The sequence below is a fragment of the Labrus mixtus genome, chromosome 12 (genome assembly GCF_963584025.1).
Source record: "Labrus mixtus chromosome 12, fLabMix1.1, whole genome shotgun sequence".
Classification (NCBI taxonomy): Eukaryota; Metazoa; Chordata; class Actinopteri; order Labriformes; family Labridae; genus Labrus; species Labrus mixtus.
In genome coordinates this window covers 12650097-12669347 of record NC_083623.1, presented here as the reverse complement: position 1 = coordinate 12669347, position 19251 = coordinate 12650097, and the positions used below count along the sequence as shown (strand labels likewise).

General features: G+C 41.6%; 1 protein-coding gene across 3 annotated transcripts in view; it reads right to left on the bottom strand.

Moving 5' to 3' along the window:
- Positions 1-19251, bottom strand: part of wasf1 (WASP family member 1) — a 59526-nt gene that overhangs the window by 15766 nt on the left and 24509 nt on the right. For all 3 annotated transcript variants that reach the window (XM_061052033.1, XM_061052032.1, XM_061052034.1), the window contains 4 exons: positions 18395-18549; positions 15539-15673; positions 4849-5002; positions 927-1044 (listed from right to left, as the gene is read on the bottom strand). In XM_061052033.1, coding sequence (XP_060908016.1) covers positions 927-1044; positions 4849-5002; positions 15539-15673; positions 18395-18527 — 540 coding nt within the window. In that variant the 5' untranslated portion in view covers positions 18528-18549. The remainder of the gene's footprint in view (positions 1-926; positions 1045-4848; positions 5003-15538; positions 15674-18394; positions 18550-19251) is intronic.

Sequence of the window (19251 nt, the reverse complement as noted above, 5' to 3'; positions counted from 1 at the left end):
GAGCTATGTGTTTCATCTGACACACATATATCAATGTAAAGTATGTTCATTAACACTACTTTAAACTAGATGCATTTTTGCTTCAGAAAATGTATCAGATATCTATTTTTTTTTTAAAAACATTCTCTGCTCTGCTTCTTGTCTGAACTCAAACTCTGTCCTCTCATGCATCATTCCCACAATCATTACAAACCTCATAGCCAACAAATTATATCCTCTTCCTCTCTCACATGAGCCCTCGGCCGAAAATCGCTCTCATTATTCCTCAATGACGAGGCTTTAATAAGCTTTGATTGACTGTGAGGTGGCAAACAGAGGAGCCTGTGTCGCTTCCCACGCATGGAAATGCAAGCTGGTGCTGATTAGAGCTCTTGGAGGGGAGGGTGGGGAAACCCCTCGATCCTGAGCAAACGATAGTGGAAAGGGTCTTTCTTTGGTGGTAAAGAGCTCTTATTTAGTTTGCGTGTCTTTGTGCCTAAAAAATTTAACTTCAGAGTGTGAGTGAGAGAACAGAGCTTTCTCGCGAAGTTATTTTTGTGTGTGTATGTGACGCTGCGTGTGGGGGGCAAGTGAAAAGCAGATGCTCCCATTAATTAACAGACGTAATGATGACACAAGAAAGGGGCTGACTGGAGGAAGGGCTGGTTAATCTCTGAGTGGTGGTTAATTAATGCATGAGACCACATGGTATGAAGTCAGGCCGGTGAATCAGCTTGTCAGTCTACTCAAGCAGCACACATCAATATGGATCTGTGCGACAATACAGGAAGAGTCTCCCTCGAAGTCTTCCTACTCACTGACCTCAGTGTCATTCTGTTGTACAAACTAAAGAATCAGCGCTTTCCTCGATTTCGGGATGAAAAGGAGGTGAAATATCCTTTGCACTCTCAGTGTCCTGTCCTTGTACTGTAACTGTTCAGACATACCTTCTGTTTCCGCCTCTCCTTCCTTTTGTCCTCTGTGTCCTGCAGCATCTTCTCTCTCCACAGGTCAAAGAAGTAGGACGGATTGGTGTAGAACTTCAGACCCTCCTTCCCATCGTCCCTGCAAGTTTAAAAAAAAAGAAGCAAAAAAAATATATATTGTTACATTTTGTCTGACATGCAGGAGAATAACAGCAGTCTGAAGAAAAAAAACATGTTAGGAATATTCTGATTTACTTGTAAAACCGCCTTGCTGTATTTCGTCTTCTTTCGAGGCTGTTTCTAAAGGTCTTTCTTTTTAGTTATTTTCTTATGACTGATCAGTTTGTGTCGAATGTAGAGAGGCTCTCAGATGCTCACCTCCAATTAAATTCCCGTTTCCCAAATAATTGAAGACATATTTACAGCTTCAAAATTCAAGATTTGAATTTAAATTCATTGAGGGTGTGGGAACTGTCATGGGTGAACTTGTTGTAGTTCCTGGTTCCTTGGGTCAAAATGCAGAGAAAGCTTCTCAAAAGGTTCCCTCAAAAGTGTTTATTGGGCCTCAGGAAAACATCCAACAGAGTTATGAAGTATAAAAACTGATTGTGAGGCCCCCTTTCCCCTTAGTCTGTAACTTCTCAGTAACTTCTTTGGTTTTACCCAATGGCAAGGCAATGCCATTGGCAGTCTGGTAACTAACAATCAGATAAATTGTGTTTTGGATTGACGTGAAATTCCCCTACCTCAATCTTCAGTCCAAACGTTACATTGATTTGAACTACAGCTCTACAGATGCAGTCAATGCGTTTAAAACAGTTTTACATGGTGCACTGCCTGTAACAAAGTCAGGACTGTGCTGAGAGAAACTTGCATCCGTTCAATATTACATTTGGATAAATACATTTTGGATGAATGGAACAACTACAGTGTCATTAGTTTTTCTCAGCAGCCACAACACAGCTTAATGAATTTACTAGTCTGACATGCGCCTTGGACTGGCTTTTCTCCATGGCGAGAGAAGCCGTACCTCGTGGGTATTGTAGTATGCTGTCTGCCAGACTGACAGACTGACAGACTTAACATAATCATTCAAAAACAAAGTTATAAGAAGTAAAACTAAAGTCCATAATGTACACGTATTCTAATATGCAATTACTGCAGCCCACTTGTGTACAACATCGACTCCAGCAGTTACGCTTCAAAAATGCATGTAAAAGAATATTGATACACAATCAAACAATCCTTGTCTTTCATCATATTTTAAACATTCTGCATACTAAGAAAGGCTGCTCAAATCAACACAGTGAGGTTTTTGGACTGTCAGTCCGTTACAGAATAATCCTGAGCAGGTGTTTCAGCGAAACAGGAATACATATAAATATTTAGTGTATCACAATCATTCAGTGGTCTTAATCTGAATTTGTGTAGCTGCCTTTACCCAGCTCTGATGAAGCTCGGGGAGGCAATGATTAGATGATGAAATTTGTACGAAGAAAAAAACAAATAGTGAACATGAAGGAGAAAATCTTCAAAAGCTAAGAGAGGAATATTTAATGGTATACAACACAACATAGGAAAGAAAATAGAAACAGGGTAAGGCAAGACCGGAGAGAGTTACTGTAGTGTGTGTGTGTGTGTGTGTGTGTGTGTGTGTGTGTGTGTGTGTGTGTGTGTGTGTGTGTTTTAACGGAGGGTTTGAGTGAATCATTATGCATGCTATTCCCTCTGTGTAAATATCCAATCCATGTGTTTGTGGGTGTGTGTGTGTGCGCTTGCGTGTGTGTGTGTGTGTGTGTGTGAGAGAGAGAGAGGGAGACAGGAGGAGAGCGAGCAGAGCAGCTGTGCTCAGGGAGGATCTGAGCAATAACAGCCTGGGGAGGTGTCCCAGGGAGCCTCCTGGTGTGATGTGTGAAGAGTATAGGAGGGCAGAAAATGACAAGATCAGGGCAGAGGAGGAAAAACAAACTGGGGAGATGAGGGGAAAGAAAAGGAGAAAGGAAATGAAATGAAATTAGAAAAGCTGATGAAAGGAAAGGAACAATGTTTAAACAGAGGAGAGGAGAGGAGAGGAGAGGAGAGGAGAGGAGAGGAGAGGAGAGGAGAGGGTGAAAAGAAAAGACAAGAAAAGGAGACATGAAAATGAAAGGGGACCCGGACTAGGTCCATGTCTTTAGATACATTTCAAGTCTCTGTTTCCTCAGTCCTCTGTCGTACTGGAAGTAGTTCTTGACCCGTAATCTTAAGGATAGAGAGTCTAAGGAGCGATGAGCAAAGATTCATGAGTGAAGTCTTTTTACTGACACGCCCCTCACTTGGATATTGCTCAATGACTGACCTTTACACGGACACCAAGTTAACTTCACTAACGTATAACTGACTCTGTCATCACACACTGACATCGCTTCATGGTAGCTTTTATTTCCTCTTTATTCCTTAATTTCATTGCATCTCTCCATGCATCTCTTGCAGGAGGGACTAAAACACAAGAAGGAGACGCAGGTGTGTGATGCATGGATGCAACTCAGGAGACATGGTATGTAACCGATGTGTTTCCATCATGGTCACACTAGCAGAGCAGCTGTCTGCTATAACATATACCCTACTCTACTCCTCTGGATGGCACACTCAAGGTTGATCTTTCAGTTTGAGATTTAAGGAGGTGTGAGAGCAATTCTAGCCAGCCACGGAAGTGACCTTTACACTTATGATGAACATGTTATATTCAACTAAACTTCCTTTTCTGAATAACAAAACTGACGGGAAGCCGTTGGACTACGAATTTAGGGAAAGACTGGGAAATAAAATGTCTGCAGTTCGACACCCACAGCTGCCTTTTACTTGGTCTGTGCCGTGTCGAGCCCCAGAGGTTAAAAAACACTGAGGTGACAGATTTAAATACCACAGTCTACCTCTGCACCTGTCCCCCCCAGACAGTGTGTCTACGTGTCTATACACAAAATGTAAAGGTTGTTTGCGAGCTGTAACCTTCTCTAACTGGCTTGGTCAGCATAGCAGCATCAGAGAAGGAGGTCAGTAGAGATGCTGCAGAAGAAGAAAAAAAAAATCGAGTGAGACGAGAGATGAAAAGAAAAAAAAGAGGTGTGAGGAAGATGCGAGGTGAGGGGGCTGAGCTGTAAAGAGGAGAGAGAGAGAGAGAGAGTGCTGGCCAGCTGAGCTTTTTTATGGATTATTTATCCTCAGATAGCGAGCTTTTCTCACCACTCAACCTTCAGAGCCAGGAGTGGTGCCTGGTGTGAACGGGTCACGGAGCAGCCAATGATAAAAATACACCAACCAACAAAAGGTAATACAGTGTGTTTCAAAAATCCCGAGAATCACTGCTGTGCTCAGTTCTAGCTACGACAGCAGCAGTCAAAAGGACAATTCAAAAGAAGAGCTGCCAAATATCAGCCAAAATGTGACACCATTTAGGTCCTGTTGTGGTAACGCAGCAGGATGCAGATGCAGAGCTGCCACCTTTTGAGACCTAATGTCCGCAGATAAAAAGAGTCATCCGCAGAGTCATTATTCACCAGGATTTCATTGGTTGTTTAGTTGCAAAAAAAACAAAAACAAAAGGATCCCTCTAACTCAATGTGGGAGCTGCATCTTGTCCACTGTGTGTAGGTCTATCAGTTGCTTTTCCAACGTATCCTGGGTTTAATGGTGAAGTATGGGAAGTGATTTTCATGTTAATTAAATAGGATTAAACTATTATATTGATAGAAAAAAACAATGTTTGAGTTTTACCAGCAACTAGAATCATCATCATTAGTCAGGTGCACCTCTTGGAACTCCTTTATTCTCTATGGTGGTGAACATCATTTTAATGGCAAAATGTAATTTCAAAATGAACATTGTCAAAGATTTTTCGCATGCAATTAGCTTTTGACCCCAGGGCACCTTTCGCAAAGTCAGCAAAAATAGTCAAGATCCAGACCTGTATGGCGAGAGGATATTTAGGGGCGGTGGCTGCTCGCATGTCTGGAAGGTCTCCTGCAGTGGGACGGGCAGCGACGTGCGGTCGAACAGCTGCTGGTCCTGAATAGTGGAACTCCTGAAAGCCTTCCTCATGGTGATGTCCTGCAGAGACACTGAGGAGGGAATGGGAGGGGTCGGAAAAGAAAAGAAAAGAAAAAGAGAAGGTTATTCAGTTTATTTGTTTCTGTTTGTAAAGCATGTGACTGAGAGAACGCTAAATAGAGAGAAAATAAGAAATCAGTGCAAGTCTAATGCTTGTTTCTCTTCAGCTGTACTTTCCAAATAAACTCTGTCACTCTCGTGTCTCTGGTGTACGCACCAGGATTATAATTTGGTTACATCTCCTCATTATCATCATTAGAAATGACATTCATTTCATCACTCAAAAACTTTAATCAGTTTTAGGAGTGATCAAACCTGTAAGGAACCTTCTTCCTCGACTGACACTACATTGTTGTCCTAATTGGCTTAAATCAACCCCCCTACCGCAACATGCTGGCTAAGCTAGGCTAGGCTAGGATGGCTAGGCCAAGGTCATCTGTCAGGCAGCCGCTTTTATAAGAGACAGCTAACATACATGACATACATAACACACAGACATGAAAAACAGGTCAAACGTACCAAACTATTGGCCAGAAAGAAGCAACTACCCAAATCTGACTTTCAACACTGCAGCCTGCCGTACAGCTTACACACAATCTCACTGAAATAAAAAGCAAGCCACCCGAGGCCATGAAGTATCATTGCTAATAAAATACCATCAGTGAGAAAAAGTTGAGTAACACTCTGAGAGACAAAAAGGAGGCCAGAGAATTCAAGAGGGAGATAAAAAAAAAAAGGAAGAAAACTGCAACAGAGTCGGGGTTAGGAGAAAAGGATAGAGAGAGGAGAGGGCAGACATGAGGAAGGTTTTAAACTTTAAATGCAGAGCAAGAGATAACACAAAGAAAACTCTCAAGGAATACCAACCAGTCAAAGGTAGAGAGTCGGTAGGAAATGATAACCACGGGCTACTGCAGGTTAAAGAAAAGATCACAGAGCCAGGGGAGGGGGTCGTTATATTCTGAGATGAATATAGAATATAGAATTAGGGAGATAAAAGTAGTACGTTTAAGTTGTACATTTACCAGAAATAAATGAGATAAAGAGGTGAATTTGAAAGAAAAAGTACCACATATATGAAAATAAGAAATTCTTTGAAATGAAAGTGAGGAACTCTTGGTTTTTGTGTTTTTTCGCACCCATTAAGGACAAAGAAGAAACTTGTATCTCTTTGCTGATCTTGCCCTGTACATGTTTAGGTTCTTTTTTTATTTCCCGACAATATCACTCTTGTTTTTTGTTGAACAGTCAAACGTCTCAGGCACAGAGAATAGTTACCCTGGGGAACGCCAAAAAGGCTGTTTGTGCAGCATGTTGTCACTTTGTGTGACACAAACCCGTATGCAGTGGTTTCAAGCATTAAAAATGTACTATCAAGAGTTACTCAATCTTTATGCTGATGTCTGATTTGCTTTTGCGGCTCATAAAGACAAATATTAATTCAATTATTTTTCTGAGTTTTAAAGTCATAAATTCAAGAGTAAACAAACCTGGAAAATATGTATTTTCTTATCAAACATGAACTTTATTATGCTCAATATGATTTCCTTGTAATAGTTATAATGTGTATGTAAAAGTTATGCTCAAGATGATTGGAAGCCTGATCTCACACTTTTCATATCTCATATTCCATCACATCCTGGGACTGCCTGTTTAAGAGTTAAGTTATTTTTGACTTACTAAAAAGGGAGTTTTAGAGTTTAAAACAAAGTACAGATAGGTGAACATACAAAACGTTAAGCTTTGATTCATTAAATGAACTGAAAAAGGGTTGGTAACGGCAAAAGAGAACTGCATGCTCAACAGTTTTATGTTTGTGAAGTCAAATGTGGAAGATGGAGTTAGAGTGTATTAAACTGTTGGGAGATTTCACATCGGACATTAGGGCTGTTATAAAACTGTTAGTTTATCAAACAAGAGTTGGTTTAAACTTGGACAGGGGTTCCCAAACATTTAAGCTCAGGGCCCCAAAAATAACTGTGCTAGAGACTGGGGACCCCCACTGTCTGTACTTGAGTAACGTATTGTAAGAAGCAGAAAACATGTAATCTCCATGTATAAACTGTAGGACTGAGTGGACATACAAAATGTAACAAACAGATTTTTCTTTGTAGGGAGCAACACACACCTACATTGTTGCAGTCATGCACAAACTTACATTTAAAGGATTTTTTTTTACAGATTAAACTTAATTTCAGCATTAATCTTACTTAACAACTCTAGTTGTAAATAATGGATAAAATATGCAACTTCTAAATTATTTATTATTGGAAGGCATTTCGCAACCACGCTCTCAGTGTCTCACGACCCCCAGGGGGTCCCAACCCCCACTTTGGGAACCACTGAATTAGGACACCTGTCAACTTTATCGATCCCCCATTGGAGGAAATGTGTTTGCTACTGCAGCTCAAATAGAGAGGGCAAAGATATAATCAGTAATAGATAATAAATGTGATAGACAAGAAGTGTTCACAGTAGACATAAGTACACTTAAGAAGAAAGATAGAAACCACAACAACATTTATAATAGAAATATACACTATCTACACCTTCACCTCAGTTTTTAAAATACACACAGTAGTTTGTGTAGCTTATTGATCGTGATAAACAACTCTATCTGGAAGTTAACTTAATCTTTTTTTAAATGAAAAAGACTTAAGTTGTTATTTAACCAAATTGATCTTCTTAGAATTTCACGCGTGTTGAGATCAAAGTAGACGTGGAGGTTGAGGAGATTATAGGTAGTTGGGGATAAAGATGTGGTAGAAGAGATATAAACTTTAAAGGGATGCTTTTTGGATGCTTTTGCCTGCGGGGCATTTTACTTTTTGCCTCGCTCCCTGCTCACAGGAAGGTCAGCGTGAAGGTTAGAGAAGCTGACACCAACACTCTCCTTCAATATGCTTATATATATTTTTGAATAACTGAACTTGACTATTTTATTCATTTAATATCCTGTCAGGGGTAAAGAAAAAACAAACAAACAAAAAAACACCACCGCCCTACCCAACCTCGATTTGGTGCTGAATGTAGGCAAGAACCCTGTGCCCTGCTGCCCCTAGTGCATTCTGGGAGAGCAGAGGAGCTGTCATATGATGTGACAAGTACGTGCAAAAGCGACAGACAAGAGAGGCAATGCATAAGTGTGTGTCAGGATGCATCTGATGCAGTCTGAGGTGGCTGTAAACCTCTGCCAGGCATCACTGAGCAGCGAGAGAGGCACTATGCACTAATCAATGTGGGCAGACACACACACAAACACACACACACACACACACTGGAGATCACTCAAACACACACACACACACAGAGATGGATATCTTTACATGATGTTCTACAGCCTAATTACAAAATGTCACTTATTCAGCCGAACTACCAATTACATCCATTTAGTGAAGACATTTAGCTAATGAGAGCAATGTGAGAGTACGCATTTGTGAATGAATGAGTGAGCATGTGAGAGGCTGTGTGTGTGTGTGTGTGTGTGTGTGTACGTGTTTTATTTGAGTGTCGGGTGCAGCAGCAGCAGCAGCCTCTGATCTCAGCCTGAGAAGCTCCTTATCAGTCAGCGAGTGGCGGATAGTTTATCTCTCTCTCTCTCATATCTTTCCCTCAGACAGATAGCATCTCGCTAAAAAACACTCAGCCAAAGAGAGGTGAGGAAGTTGTTGTCACACACACACCCATGCACATACACACACTTCCCTAAAGTTTCAGCGAAATGAAAATTTTCCCCCCTCTCCCCTGGCTCATAGAGATGCAGTCCTACACTCCTAAGATAAGAAAGGCACAGGGTCGAGCCGTCTCTTAGCATGCAGACACGGCTCTCTCTCTCTCTCCTGTTGTACTTTGATGCAAATGTTGCCCTATATTTCCCCTCCTGCATGCTTCCTTCTGCAGTCCTGAATCAACTGTTTGCCTCTGCTCCCTGAGAGCCTCCATTTTCTACATGTAAGCTTGATTAGTATTTGTCCCCTTTCTTTGATTTTTTTTGTCCTTTTTCTCTCCTTCTAGAGTCTGAATGTTTTCCCTGTCGCACTGACAAACTCTGTTGAATCACCATTGTTGTGTACAGGCAATAAACACTGCAATGATGTGTTGGGTTATGTGAAAACTCAAAAAGAAAACGTAAAGTTAATGCCCTTCATCTGCAACTAATATGGGAACATTCATCAGTATTTAGTTTAGTTTAGTTTATTTAGTTTAGTTTAGTTTATGTGCACATTTTTTGAAAGAAGAATCAAACAGAAAACAGAAAATAAAAAATAATAAAAAATAAAACACATGTGCAGGTGAGGTAGAAACCCATGAGGGCTTATCTCAAAACCTCACTTTAAGAGATTAAACAAAGTTAAAATAAAATACAGTAAAAAATACACTTGTCAATTTACAATTCACACTTGTCCTGTGAGTGCCTGTGTGCTTAAAGTGAATAGACAAGACTGTTTACATCCCTGTTTCATTTTCAGTTCTTCTTTGACTCATGTTTCCTTCCATCCCTGCGTGGTGTCACATATGCATGCTGGTCATCACCCTCAATGCTTCTGGATGAACTGTCATAACCACAAATTATAGCTTCCGCATAACTGCTGGAGCCTTTATGAAGTCAAGTTTGTCACACACCCAATGCTCCTTTGGTTTCAGAAAGCGAGTCCATAATACATGTGAGAGACATGAACAAAATCTCCTGTCGTTGCTTCAATGTAATTTCAAGTAATGACATTTATAATTCAAGTGATAAGGCACATTTGTTATGGCAGTAAGGCAAATAAGAAATGCCTGATGGACAGATGTTCTGTGTATCTCTCTTTGTGTCTCCTTGACGTTGATACAAAAAAAAAAGGCGTACAATTCTGAGTAGGACTTTTGACTAAAACATAATAACCACATGAAACAAGGTCAGACGCCGACGGTCATTCATGCTTTTGTCTTTTTTCTGTCCTTATTTCCTACTCAACTCAAGTCAATCCAAATCTATGTCTGATGAAACATTAGCTCCTGGATGAGACATATTCACTTCTCATTCATTGTTTCGTGTACCTGAAGGAACACAATTTCATTCTCCTTTAAATCGAGTATTGTGTTTGGAGAGAATGACAACTATTCCATCTCGGCTCTGACCTTGACTGAGGATTTGACTGCTGCTGTGGGAGTAGGAGAAAAGAAAGCACAGCAATTACCCAATGTGAACACAGTTTCCTGATGGGTCCGGGAGTTGTTTTTTCACACATAGATTTGATCATGTGAAAATTCTGAATATCTTCACCAAATTAAACATCAAACTAAACCAGAATATTATATTATTATATTCATTTTGTTCAGGCACTCCTTCATATTTCTTAATGTGTAACAACATTATCCTTTCAAAATAATAAACACAGTATTTCACAGAATAAGTCCTTTTGTCTCCTATCTCCACTTCATGGTGTCAGATCACACTGGTGTAGCATTGCAGCACTTTTATACAAACCTCAAGATCATAAAGTTCATATCTTTGCTTTAATTTGATCATCATGTCAAGACACAGGTAAAGATTGCGTCACATTGTTAGTATGGACTTAAAACTGCTTTGAAAAGCAAACTGGAGAAATTTCAAACATGCGATTTAAAATGCAATTATCAAGATTGACTATTGAAATTCAGCAGTTTATTAATATTTAAAAAATGTAATCATTTGAAAGTTCTTTATTTAGTTTAACAAAAGGCTAATATACAGTCTGTAAGGAGACCAACCAACAGTCTGCAAAGAAAAACAGACAGAGATGAGGGAGGTAATAAAAGCGGGGGAAAGAGGAGTCAAAGAGGGTTAACGAGCAGCAGGAAAAAAAAACTAGAAAACAGAGAAATATAATTACTGCAAGATCAAGATGTCATGTGAAAGAGACAGAACGAGACTCGGTAAGAGGAGAGAAACGAAACCTGGGGGGGGTATCAAACAGAGACAAAAAGAGGGACAAACAGGAAAAAGAGAGAAGCAATGAGAGACTATAAGGAGTATATAAAGAAACTGTTCGAGCCCAGAGGGACCGGCGGTGGCTTTGTGGCCTTCCATAATGGCCTGCAGCCAGTGCAGTGATATAACGGTGCCATTAAATAGGGGATACAGGCCATTAGTTTGGCCGGCTCCGAGTGATAGTGGGGGGAGGGGGCCTGACAGCACACAAATAGCAAGCACGCAAAAAGATGGAGGGAGAGCAGAGATCAGTCAGAGAGAGAGTGGGGAGTGGGCTGAGGAGGACAACAAAGACAGGGAAGGTGGAGGAAGAAGCAGCAGGGGAGGTGGAGGCCTAAAGGGCAACGCGATACCCTTTAGAGGATAAGGTACAAAGGGTGTGGACAAGATGTGTGTGTGTGCAGATAGAAAATGTATAAATTCATGTGATGAAACACGCTTGACCTCAGCCCCTGCAGCACCAGTGACACTGCATACATCACTGCGGCCACCTCTTCATCTCTTCACGACCTTCAGCTACACATCTGTCAGAGTGTCTATCATCCTGTAACTGCGTCCTGTGTCCCTGGACGGATGAAACATAATCCAGTGTCTCTCTCTACACTAGTTTAAATCCTGTAAGTCTGAAACTGTGACGTAGTATCTGTAGTCAAACATAGCTAAGCTGCATTGTGCGTGTCTGATCTTGTGTGACTGATCTTTATTACCCGATCCTGGAGTCGCATCTCTCATTCATTAACTTAAAGCATTTCTGAACTGTGAAAAGAAGTTCACATTGAGTTCTTGTAATAAAAAAACAAAAAAAAAGTCAAACATCTTCACAAGCCTTTCTCGCTCTGTGCATTGGCACTTTGAATAGAAACAGTGAAGTTACATAATCCAGCTCCTAGCTGGTTTATCATCTCAATGTATAACATTAAAAAGACAGAAGATTCTAGGGTTGGAGCTGCGGGTTTGTTGGAAAGGCAGGTTGTGAATTTAGACTTCTTACTTGGTCCATTAGCTTGTGCTTTTGTCAATTTGTATTAAGGCTACGGTTACAAGCTGCCATAAAGGTTTTTAAAGAAAGTGGCTGTCAGGGCTGCATTGGTGATTTTTGTGTTGAGACTGACTCACTCTGAAGAGCCAATAAAAACGGTTTTAGTTCGTATACCATGAGAGGTTCTTACATTTAATTGGATTTTTTTTTACAATGGGACTAAAAATATTGACTTTCCAGTGTTGTTAATCTCAGTAAAGGTTTTCTGTTATTTTACACGCACTGAAAAACTCTGCTGCATATGGAAGTGATGCCGAGCAGTTAAAGCTACACCTGTCTGTCCACATAAGCTCCGTATGATGACGTACGTTTCACTGAACAGTTACTGTGAAACCCCATACTCAAGTTGCCATACACTGCTATCTGCAATAAGCTTGACTCATCTCTGCAGCTGAGTCATAATTAAGACTAGAGTTATAATATAATGCATGAACAAAGTGTTTGAGTTAACTTGAGTAAGTGTCTTTAAACATCACTGAGATCAGCAAACACATCAGAACTGCACTGATAAAGAAAATGTGATAACAGCTAGACTCTTACCCAAAACAGAGCCTGAAAGACTCTTAAGTGGATCTCATGGTCTCAGCTGAATTTCATCAAAATACTGCAGTGTTTTAAGAAGTTGTTTCTCTCTCGAGTGAGCTTTTTGTTCCCTTATCACAGTGCTTCACTATTCTCAGCAGCCCTGTTGTTTGGTGATAATAAACTCACTCAATCATACAGACACAGCAGCTCGGGCTGTACAGAAATGTTCGCTGTCAGTATTTATGGTTATTCTACGACTGATCCAACTATAACTTTCTCTACATTATAAAAAGGTGCAATTATGGGCTGGGTGATGTTTTACATTTTCTTCTTGTTGCTACGTGAACTGTTCGGAGACTAATTCTGGTCATTTTGTCTGCAACGTCAAAACCAGTTGTGTGTGTAAGAATTCTGCTCCACACATCAAAACCCATTTCTTAGAATAATTATCAACCTCACAAACGCCAGCTTTGAACATATTCAGGAACGGTTTTAAATACAGCCGGCGCTGTGTAAATTACTGCTCTATCCCTTTAGTGTTCATATCAAATACGAGCCAGAACTTATCTGTGAGTCACAAACCAAATCTGCAGCAGTTAGCTTTCAACACATCCTAATTACTCTGACATACAAAGAAAGTCAGACGGAGTGTAATCTGTCACCAATTTTTTCCAGGTCATCGAGGCTTTTCAAGAACTTCAAAGTCGTCTGTGAACAATATGTGAAACAAAGTCAATGTGTGCTGCTCTAACTCTCCTCCATCCTTTGCGACCCCCATCTTTCTAACTCAAACCCTCCACGCTCCTGATTTATGGCCTCGTCCCCGCCTGCACTCATTCCCCTCTCCTTCACTCCTCCTCATTGGCCGACCACAGACCCACACACACACGCTAGCGTAGCGAGTCGTATGCTCGTGCTAAAAGCAGACACTTTAAACTGAGAACAGTTGAGAGTGTGTTTAGAAGTGTGAGGGTAAAAAAAAGGGGGTGGCATTCAATAATAATAAAACCCTTTATTTAGAAAGCACTTTGTAGATACTTCAAAACACTGTTCATTAATTCACAGGAAACAAATCTCTCCAACAACTATCCACCTTTTTATTGCAGTTATCCAACTTCTCTCCTGCAAGTTTAGCAACACGCACCATTACACCACCCCCGCTATCGTCTGATTTTACATATTTTCAATGAACAAACGAAAATGGAAGTGGAGTGCAGGTTTTCCATTTAAAAAGACAACTTCATTTGGCGGCAAATGAGTGCGGAGGAGTTGAACTGAGTAGGAAATCTGTGTAACCTGCAGAGGAGGCTATCTCAACCTGGCCCAGGAAATTCTGCGGTACAATCCTTTTACACTCCGCTGCTTTTTTTTGCTGCAGTGCCCTGTTTTATGCTGCCATCCCTCTTTCCTTCAATCTTTCTTACTCCCCTCCTCCTTTACATCCCCCCCCCCACCCCCCTCCCGCACCACCACACACTTAAACTGCAACTGAGCTGATCCTTATCCACCATCTCCCAAGCCACTACCTCAGGCTAAAAAGGGGGGGGGGGGGGGGGGGCGGCGGGGGCAGTTGGGGTTTATTTATAAAAGGGAGATAAAACGCAAAGACCACATGAATGGATGCAGCAGATGCACGCACGACTAAACACACACAATCCCCTCTAAATCTGTGTCCAAACACAGAAACGTCACATGAATATGAAGAAGAAGCCTTATGCTGAAATGACACGAAGATCTACTTTGTTGTGACTCCGGTATTTCAAAGAGATGTGTATCTAAAAAGATAAATATTAATGTCTCATTGTGCCACAGATATTGGACTGTGTGTGTGTGTGGGAGAGAGAGAGAGAGAGGGAGAATGTGTCAGTGTGTTCAACCTTCAACCTCAAAAGGAAATTATGAACTTACTAGCTGAGACGCCCAGCAAAAACAGACTTCCATAATTAGCTCTAACACCATTTTTATTCAATTAGCACTGCTGGAGAATGTTGGCAGGGTGAAGATGACGGGCAGTGAGATGTTAGAAGCAAGAAGAAGAGAATAGGAGGTAAAAGGCGTGTGAAGGAACAAAATTAAACAAGAAGTGAAAAGAAGCTGCAAAGCAATTCACAGGAGGAAAAGCCTCTCGAGGGGAAAAAAAAAAAAAAAAAAAATGGAGGATGGAACGGAAAGGAAAATCATGATGATGAGCAATCTGTGAGTAATCTGGACCAGGAGGGCTACGTTCCTGAACACAACACAAAACCATGATTCTGCCAAAAAAAAAAAAAAAATCAAAAACAACCATTTCATCGCCTTGAAGAAGAAGCCTGTGCTTGCGTTCACATGAAAAGCCATAAGTGGCAAGTACGACCCAGCGAGCATTTCACCGTCTGCATGTCAGTGACAAGGAAGCAGTTACAGTAGCATTGTGCAAAGCCGTAAACACACCGCCGGCCCATGGGAAATCGATACGGTGCCTTGGAGCATGGTATTACACTGCTGTGACTCTCGCTCTTTTTACTTTGCAACCCCTGAATCCACCTCTTACTACACTTTCCTGTCAACCCCCCCCCCCCCTCCTCTCCTCACTCTGGATAACCAGGCCTACCTGACAGCCCTGCAGATTATCAATGCAGCCTGACTACCGTTTCAATTTCCTGTAGTGGGGGGGGGGGGCTTCAGGGGCTAAACGAGCATCTAGCTTATGTGGAACTCAGGCAGAACGTTTCTAAAAGGAGGCAGGGGTTTGTGCTTATGGGGAGAGATACATGACACCGTCTCATTGCTGTCTACTCCTTTAATAACACCCTTTAACACTGGAGAGACTCCATCACAAAACATGAACAAACACAACACACACACACACATTTAGAGGCACACAAACACACACACACACACACACACACACTCAGAGGCATATCAAGAATAATTTGGTGCAGTAACTGTCAGAAAGAGCTAAAGGGCTGACTGAAGGAAAAGACAGAAAAGAAAATGAAAGAGCAGGTCTGCAGAGTGAGGTCTGGTGTGTGTTTGTGTCACAGTACTCACATTCCTCTTCTTTGGGGTCCAGCTGTGTGACACTGATGGAGAGGCGGTCCACGCGCTCCTGCAGGGAGTTGACCCGGAAAGAAAAGGTGTGGGCCTCGTTGAAGAGCTCTCCAAACAGGTCCTCTGCATATTTACCTGCACAAACACACACACACACACACACAGTGTTGGTCATGTCTGAATATTTTTAGAGTACAACATGTTTAAACTCACAAAAGGTAGTCAAACTGACGTACATCATGTGTGAAATACATTCACAGCAAACAAGAGGTAGTGCTTTTCTTCTGTGTCAAGTCTCAGAGTTCTAGAGATGTTCAATTACTGACATTAAAAAACGCTGTGTCAGTGCAGCGGGGACTGGAAATCCCAAGAGAACCCAGGCTGACTGCTGATAGAGATGTAAGAGCTAGAGATGTTAGAACAGAGAGCTGTGTGATACCAGAGTTAGAAAAAAACAAAAACAATGAAGATTCAATTAAAGAGGAGAAATAGTTTGCTTCATGTTTCTTAAATGGTAAGACATCAATGAAAGGTTCTGACATGCTTTGGCGTGTACCACAGCCTCCGTCAGTCAACATTTTAGTCCTGATTTGAGTTTAATATCAGCCACCATCTCTCAGTGAACTGAAGTATAGATCTGATCCCTTCTATGAATCCGACTGGATACATTTCAAAGCACATAAGTCATCGACATAAGGCGCAACATGCACAGTTTTTTTTTCTCACGCCTTCTGGCACAACGCCTCACACTGGAAGTAAACCAAATAACACATATTACAAATGAAGTGACGGAGAGGGCAACATGTTTATAGATTTATTTTTAAATGCTTCATATACATGCTTCTTATTGCAGAATGGATTTTTAGACATCTTTAAATTGCATATGTCTCCAATCAGTCATTGGTTATGTCAGAATCTACCTCTGATTTTAAGATTTTCTTTTGTGATTTAATTGGATATTGTTATTTATTTGATTGATCCATAGGGAAATTACAACTTTTTCACTCTGTTACTGGGAGACATGATGTATTAATAGAAAAAAAGTCAGAGTGAGGGGGCTGCACAGGGGACTGGTGTCCAGAGCTTGTTAAGGGCAGTACTTTGGAAGTGAACTGGCACCTCTCCAGCAACCACTCCCAGTTCCATAACGGACTTGAACCGGCAACCCTTTGGTTCCCTGCCCAAGTCCCTACAGACTTAGGAACTGCCGCCCGTAGTGGATAGTGCATAGAGTAGGAAATCAGGGAGGGAAGCTGGGGAATGACATGCGGGAAAGGAGCTAAAGAGGTCAGACTTGAATCTGCACCCCCCCCCCCCCCCCCCCGCACATGGCGTGTAAACTAACGGCTGGGCCATCAGCGCCTCTTAGAATCTACTTCTTAAAAAATAAGATATTAGACCATTTGATGTTCAAATGACAGTGGTGTTGAACACTGCCTACATTTGATCCAATCCAATCCCCCACATCTGTTCAACAGTATTGCGATCTAGTGAGTGCGAAGGCTGTACAGTAAGTGAATATTTTCCTTTTCATCAAACCACTCAGCGAACCCTTGGGCCCTGTGAATCAATGATGTGTGTGATCATTTAGAAGAATGATTTATTGATTTGTAGTGACCATATCTACTAAGGATGCAAGTGGACCCGAACCATGCCAGCAAAAGTTTCCACCACTAAATAACAGAGCCTCCCCGGCCCCTCACAGTAGGGGTCAAGTGCCGGGGGCCTGCATCGCCCCCTTGGCAGGAATATGATTTTGTATGATGCATAGAACCGTAACTATTTTTCAACATCTCTGTAGGCCATTGCCTGTGGTTTTTGGTACCACTGAAATCTGTTATGTGCATTCATCTTTGTAATAAGGGGTTTATGCACTGCAAACAGACTGTAATTTCCACCTCCATGTCATTTTTTTCAGCTGACTGATCCGGGTAACAGTGTCTGATAACATCCTTCATTCACAGTCTTAATCACCTGCTCCTCTGTTTGAACAATGACCCCTCCTGCAAAGCCACTCCTATCTTCAACAACAATCTTAGTAACAAATAAGAATCAACCTGGCTGGGTCAGCATTTTAACCCTTCACAGAGTATGCTAAAGGAAGAATGTGTGACTTTTTGATCCAGTAGATGTCGCCCTTGAGCACCAGCATTAAACCAAAAGGAACTGCTGTTTGGCGACACCTCTGCTATTCTGAAGCCCCCGCTCTCCTCAAGAAAAGTGTTCAGCTTGGGCACTTGTTGGCAAATTTGCACTGTCCCTGTTCAGAGGCTGTTGTCCTCGAGTCCAACTCTGCTCCTTTCCAGCATTATTCCCCACTCACTTTCCTACTCTATCCAATCTAAATAAAGGCTTTAAAAAGTCCCAAAATAAAACAACAAAAAGAAGAATTCAAAAAAGCTTAATTTTATCTCAGGTATATCAAATCCGACTAAATGAGCTTCCACAGCTTTCTGACCCCCCCAAAAAAAGTATCCTGCTTTATTCTCACAGTTAAACGTAGCCCTCACTCTTTGCTTTGGAAAATGTAAAAAAAAAAAAAGGCTGTTCAGCCAGAATGCTGTAAATCATCTCATCTGACGTACTCGGTGGCCGCGGTTTCAGACATTTAACATAACTATAAAGAAATAGTCATTCTTGTAGCTGAAGGTCTTGTTTGCTTTTGTAGGCCGCAGAGAGGGATCAGTGTTAATTTGAGTCTATTTCATAACCAGTTGGAATTCCTCAGAGGAGCTTTAAATACAAAATTCATGAACCAATGAACCACAGTGCAGGACAAATTAATGTAGTCATTTGTGTGCATCTAGGTGCTGGTGTGTATGTGTGTGTGTGTGTGTGTGTGTGTGCGCTACTCACTGAGGCTGCTGAGCTGGCGAATGACGTTGGCCAAGGAGATGTTAGTCACACACTCCAGCTCATTCTTGATGTTCCTTGGCAGCACCGTGTGGCACAGGTGCCTGGGCTCGATGGTGCGCTTCACTAGCGGCATCCTTCTGCTGCGACACCTCTACCTACAGGACGGAGGGAGAGGCAAGAAGAAACAAATTAGAAACATGTCATTCATGGGAAACTTCTTGTTGTTGTCATTGTTGTTTTGCTGCTTTCTACACTGAACGCAAAAGAAGGGAGAGACAACACTTCGGCTTCACTGATTGCTTTGCTAACACTAGATTTATCACAACAGAGCAAAGCAGAGGAAAACATTAGCACGGGAGAGATGTAGATGACATAACGCATAACGCAGAGTGAATTCAGTAGTAAAAAGGACACGCGCAGAGGGAATATAAAGCGAGAGGTGCATTTAAACAAGATCCTGGAGAAATATAAAATGCAAAGACGATAGCAGGGAAGTCATGTTTTGACATTGCTAACAGCCATGTTGCCTTTTCATCATGCACATCCGGGCTAACAAACCTCAGCACTTTGTCTGCCCACTCAGCCATGCTAATGTCATTAAGGCTGCATGCAGTCATGGGCTCCAAAAGCCTAGTTCTCCTGCATGCACACCGACAGCAAAGGCAAGGGTGACTGCTGAGACCTCACATAAGGTTTCCTGCAATGATGCAGGATCATGATATGTTGGTGAGAAATCTTAGAAAGCATTGGAAAATCTAAAATGGACAAAAAATACCTGCGCAAGATTTCATGGTGGTATATTGGAGCTTATCGCTGCCACGCTGCCGTTTTTTTTCCCCGGCCTGATATCGGGATTT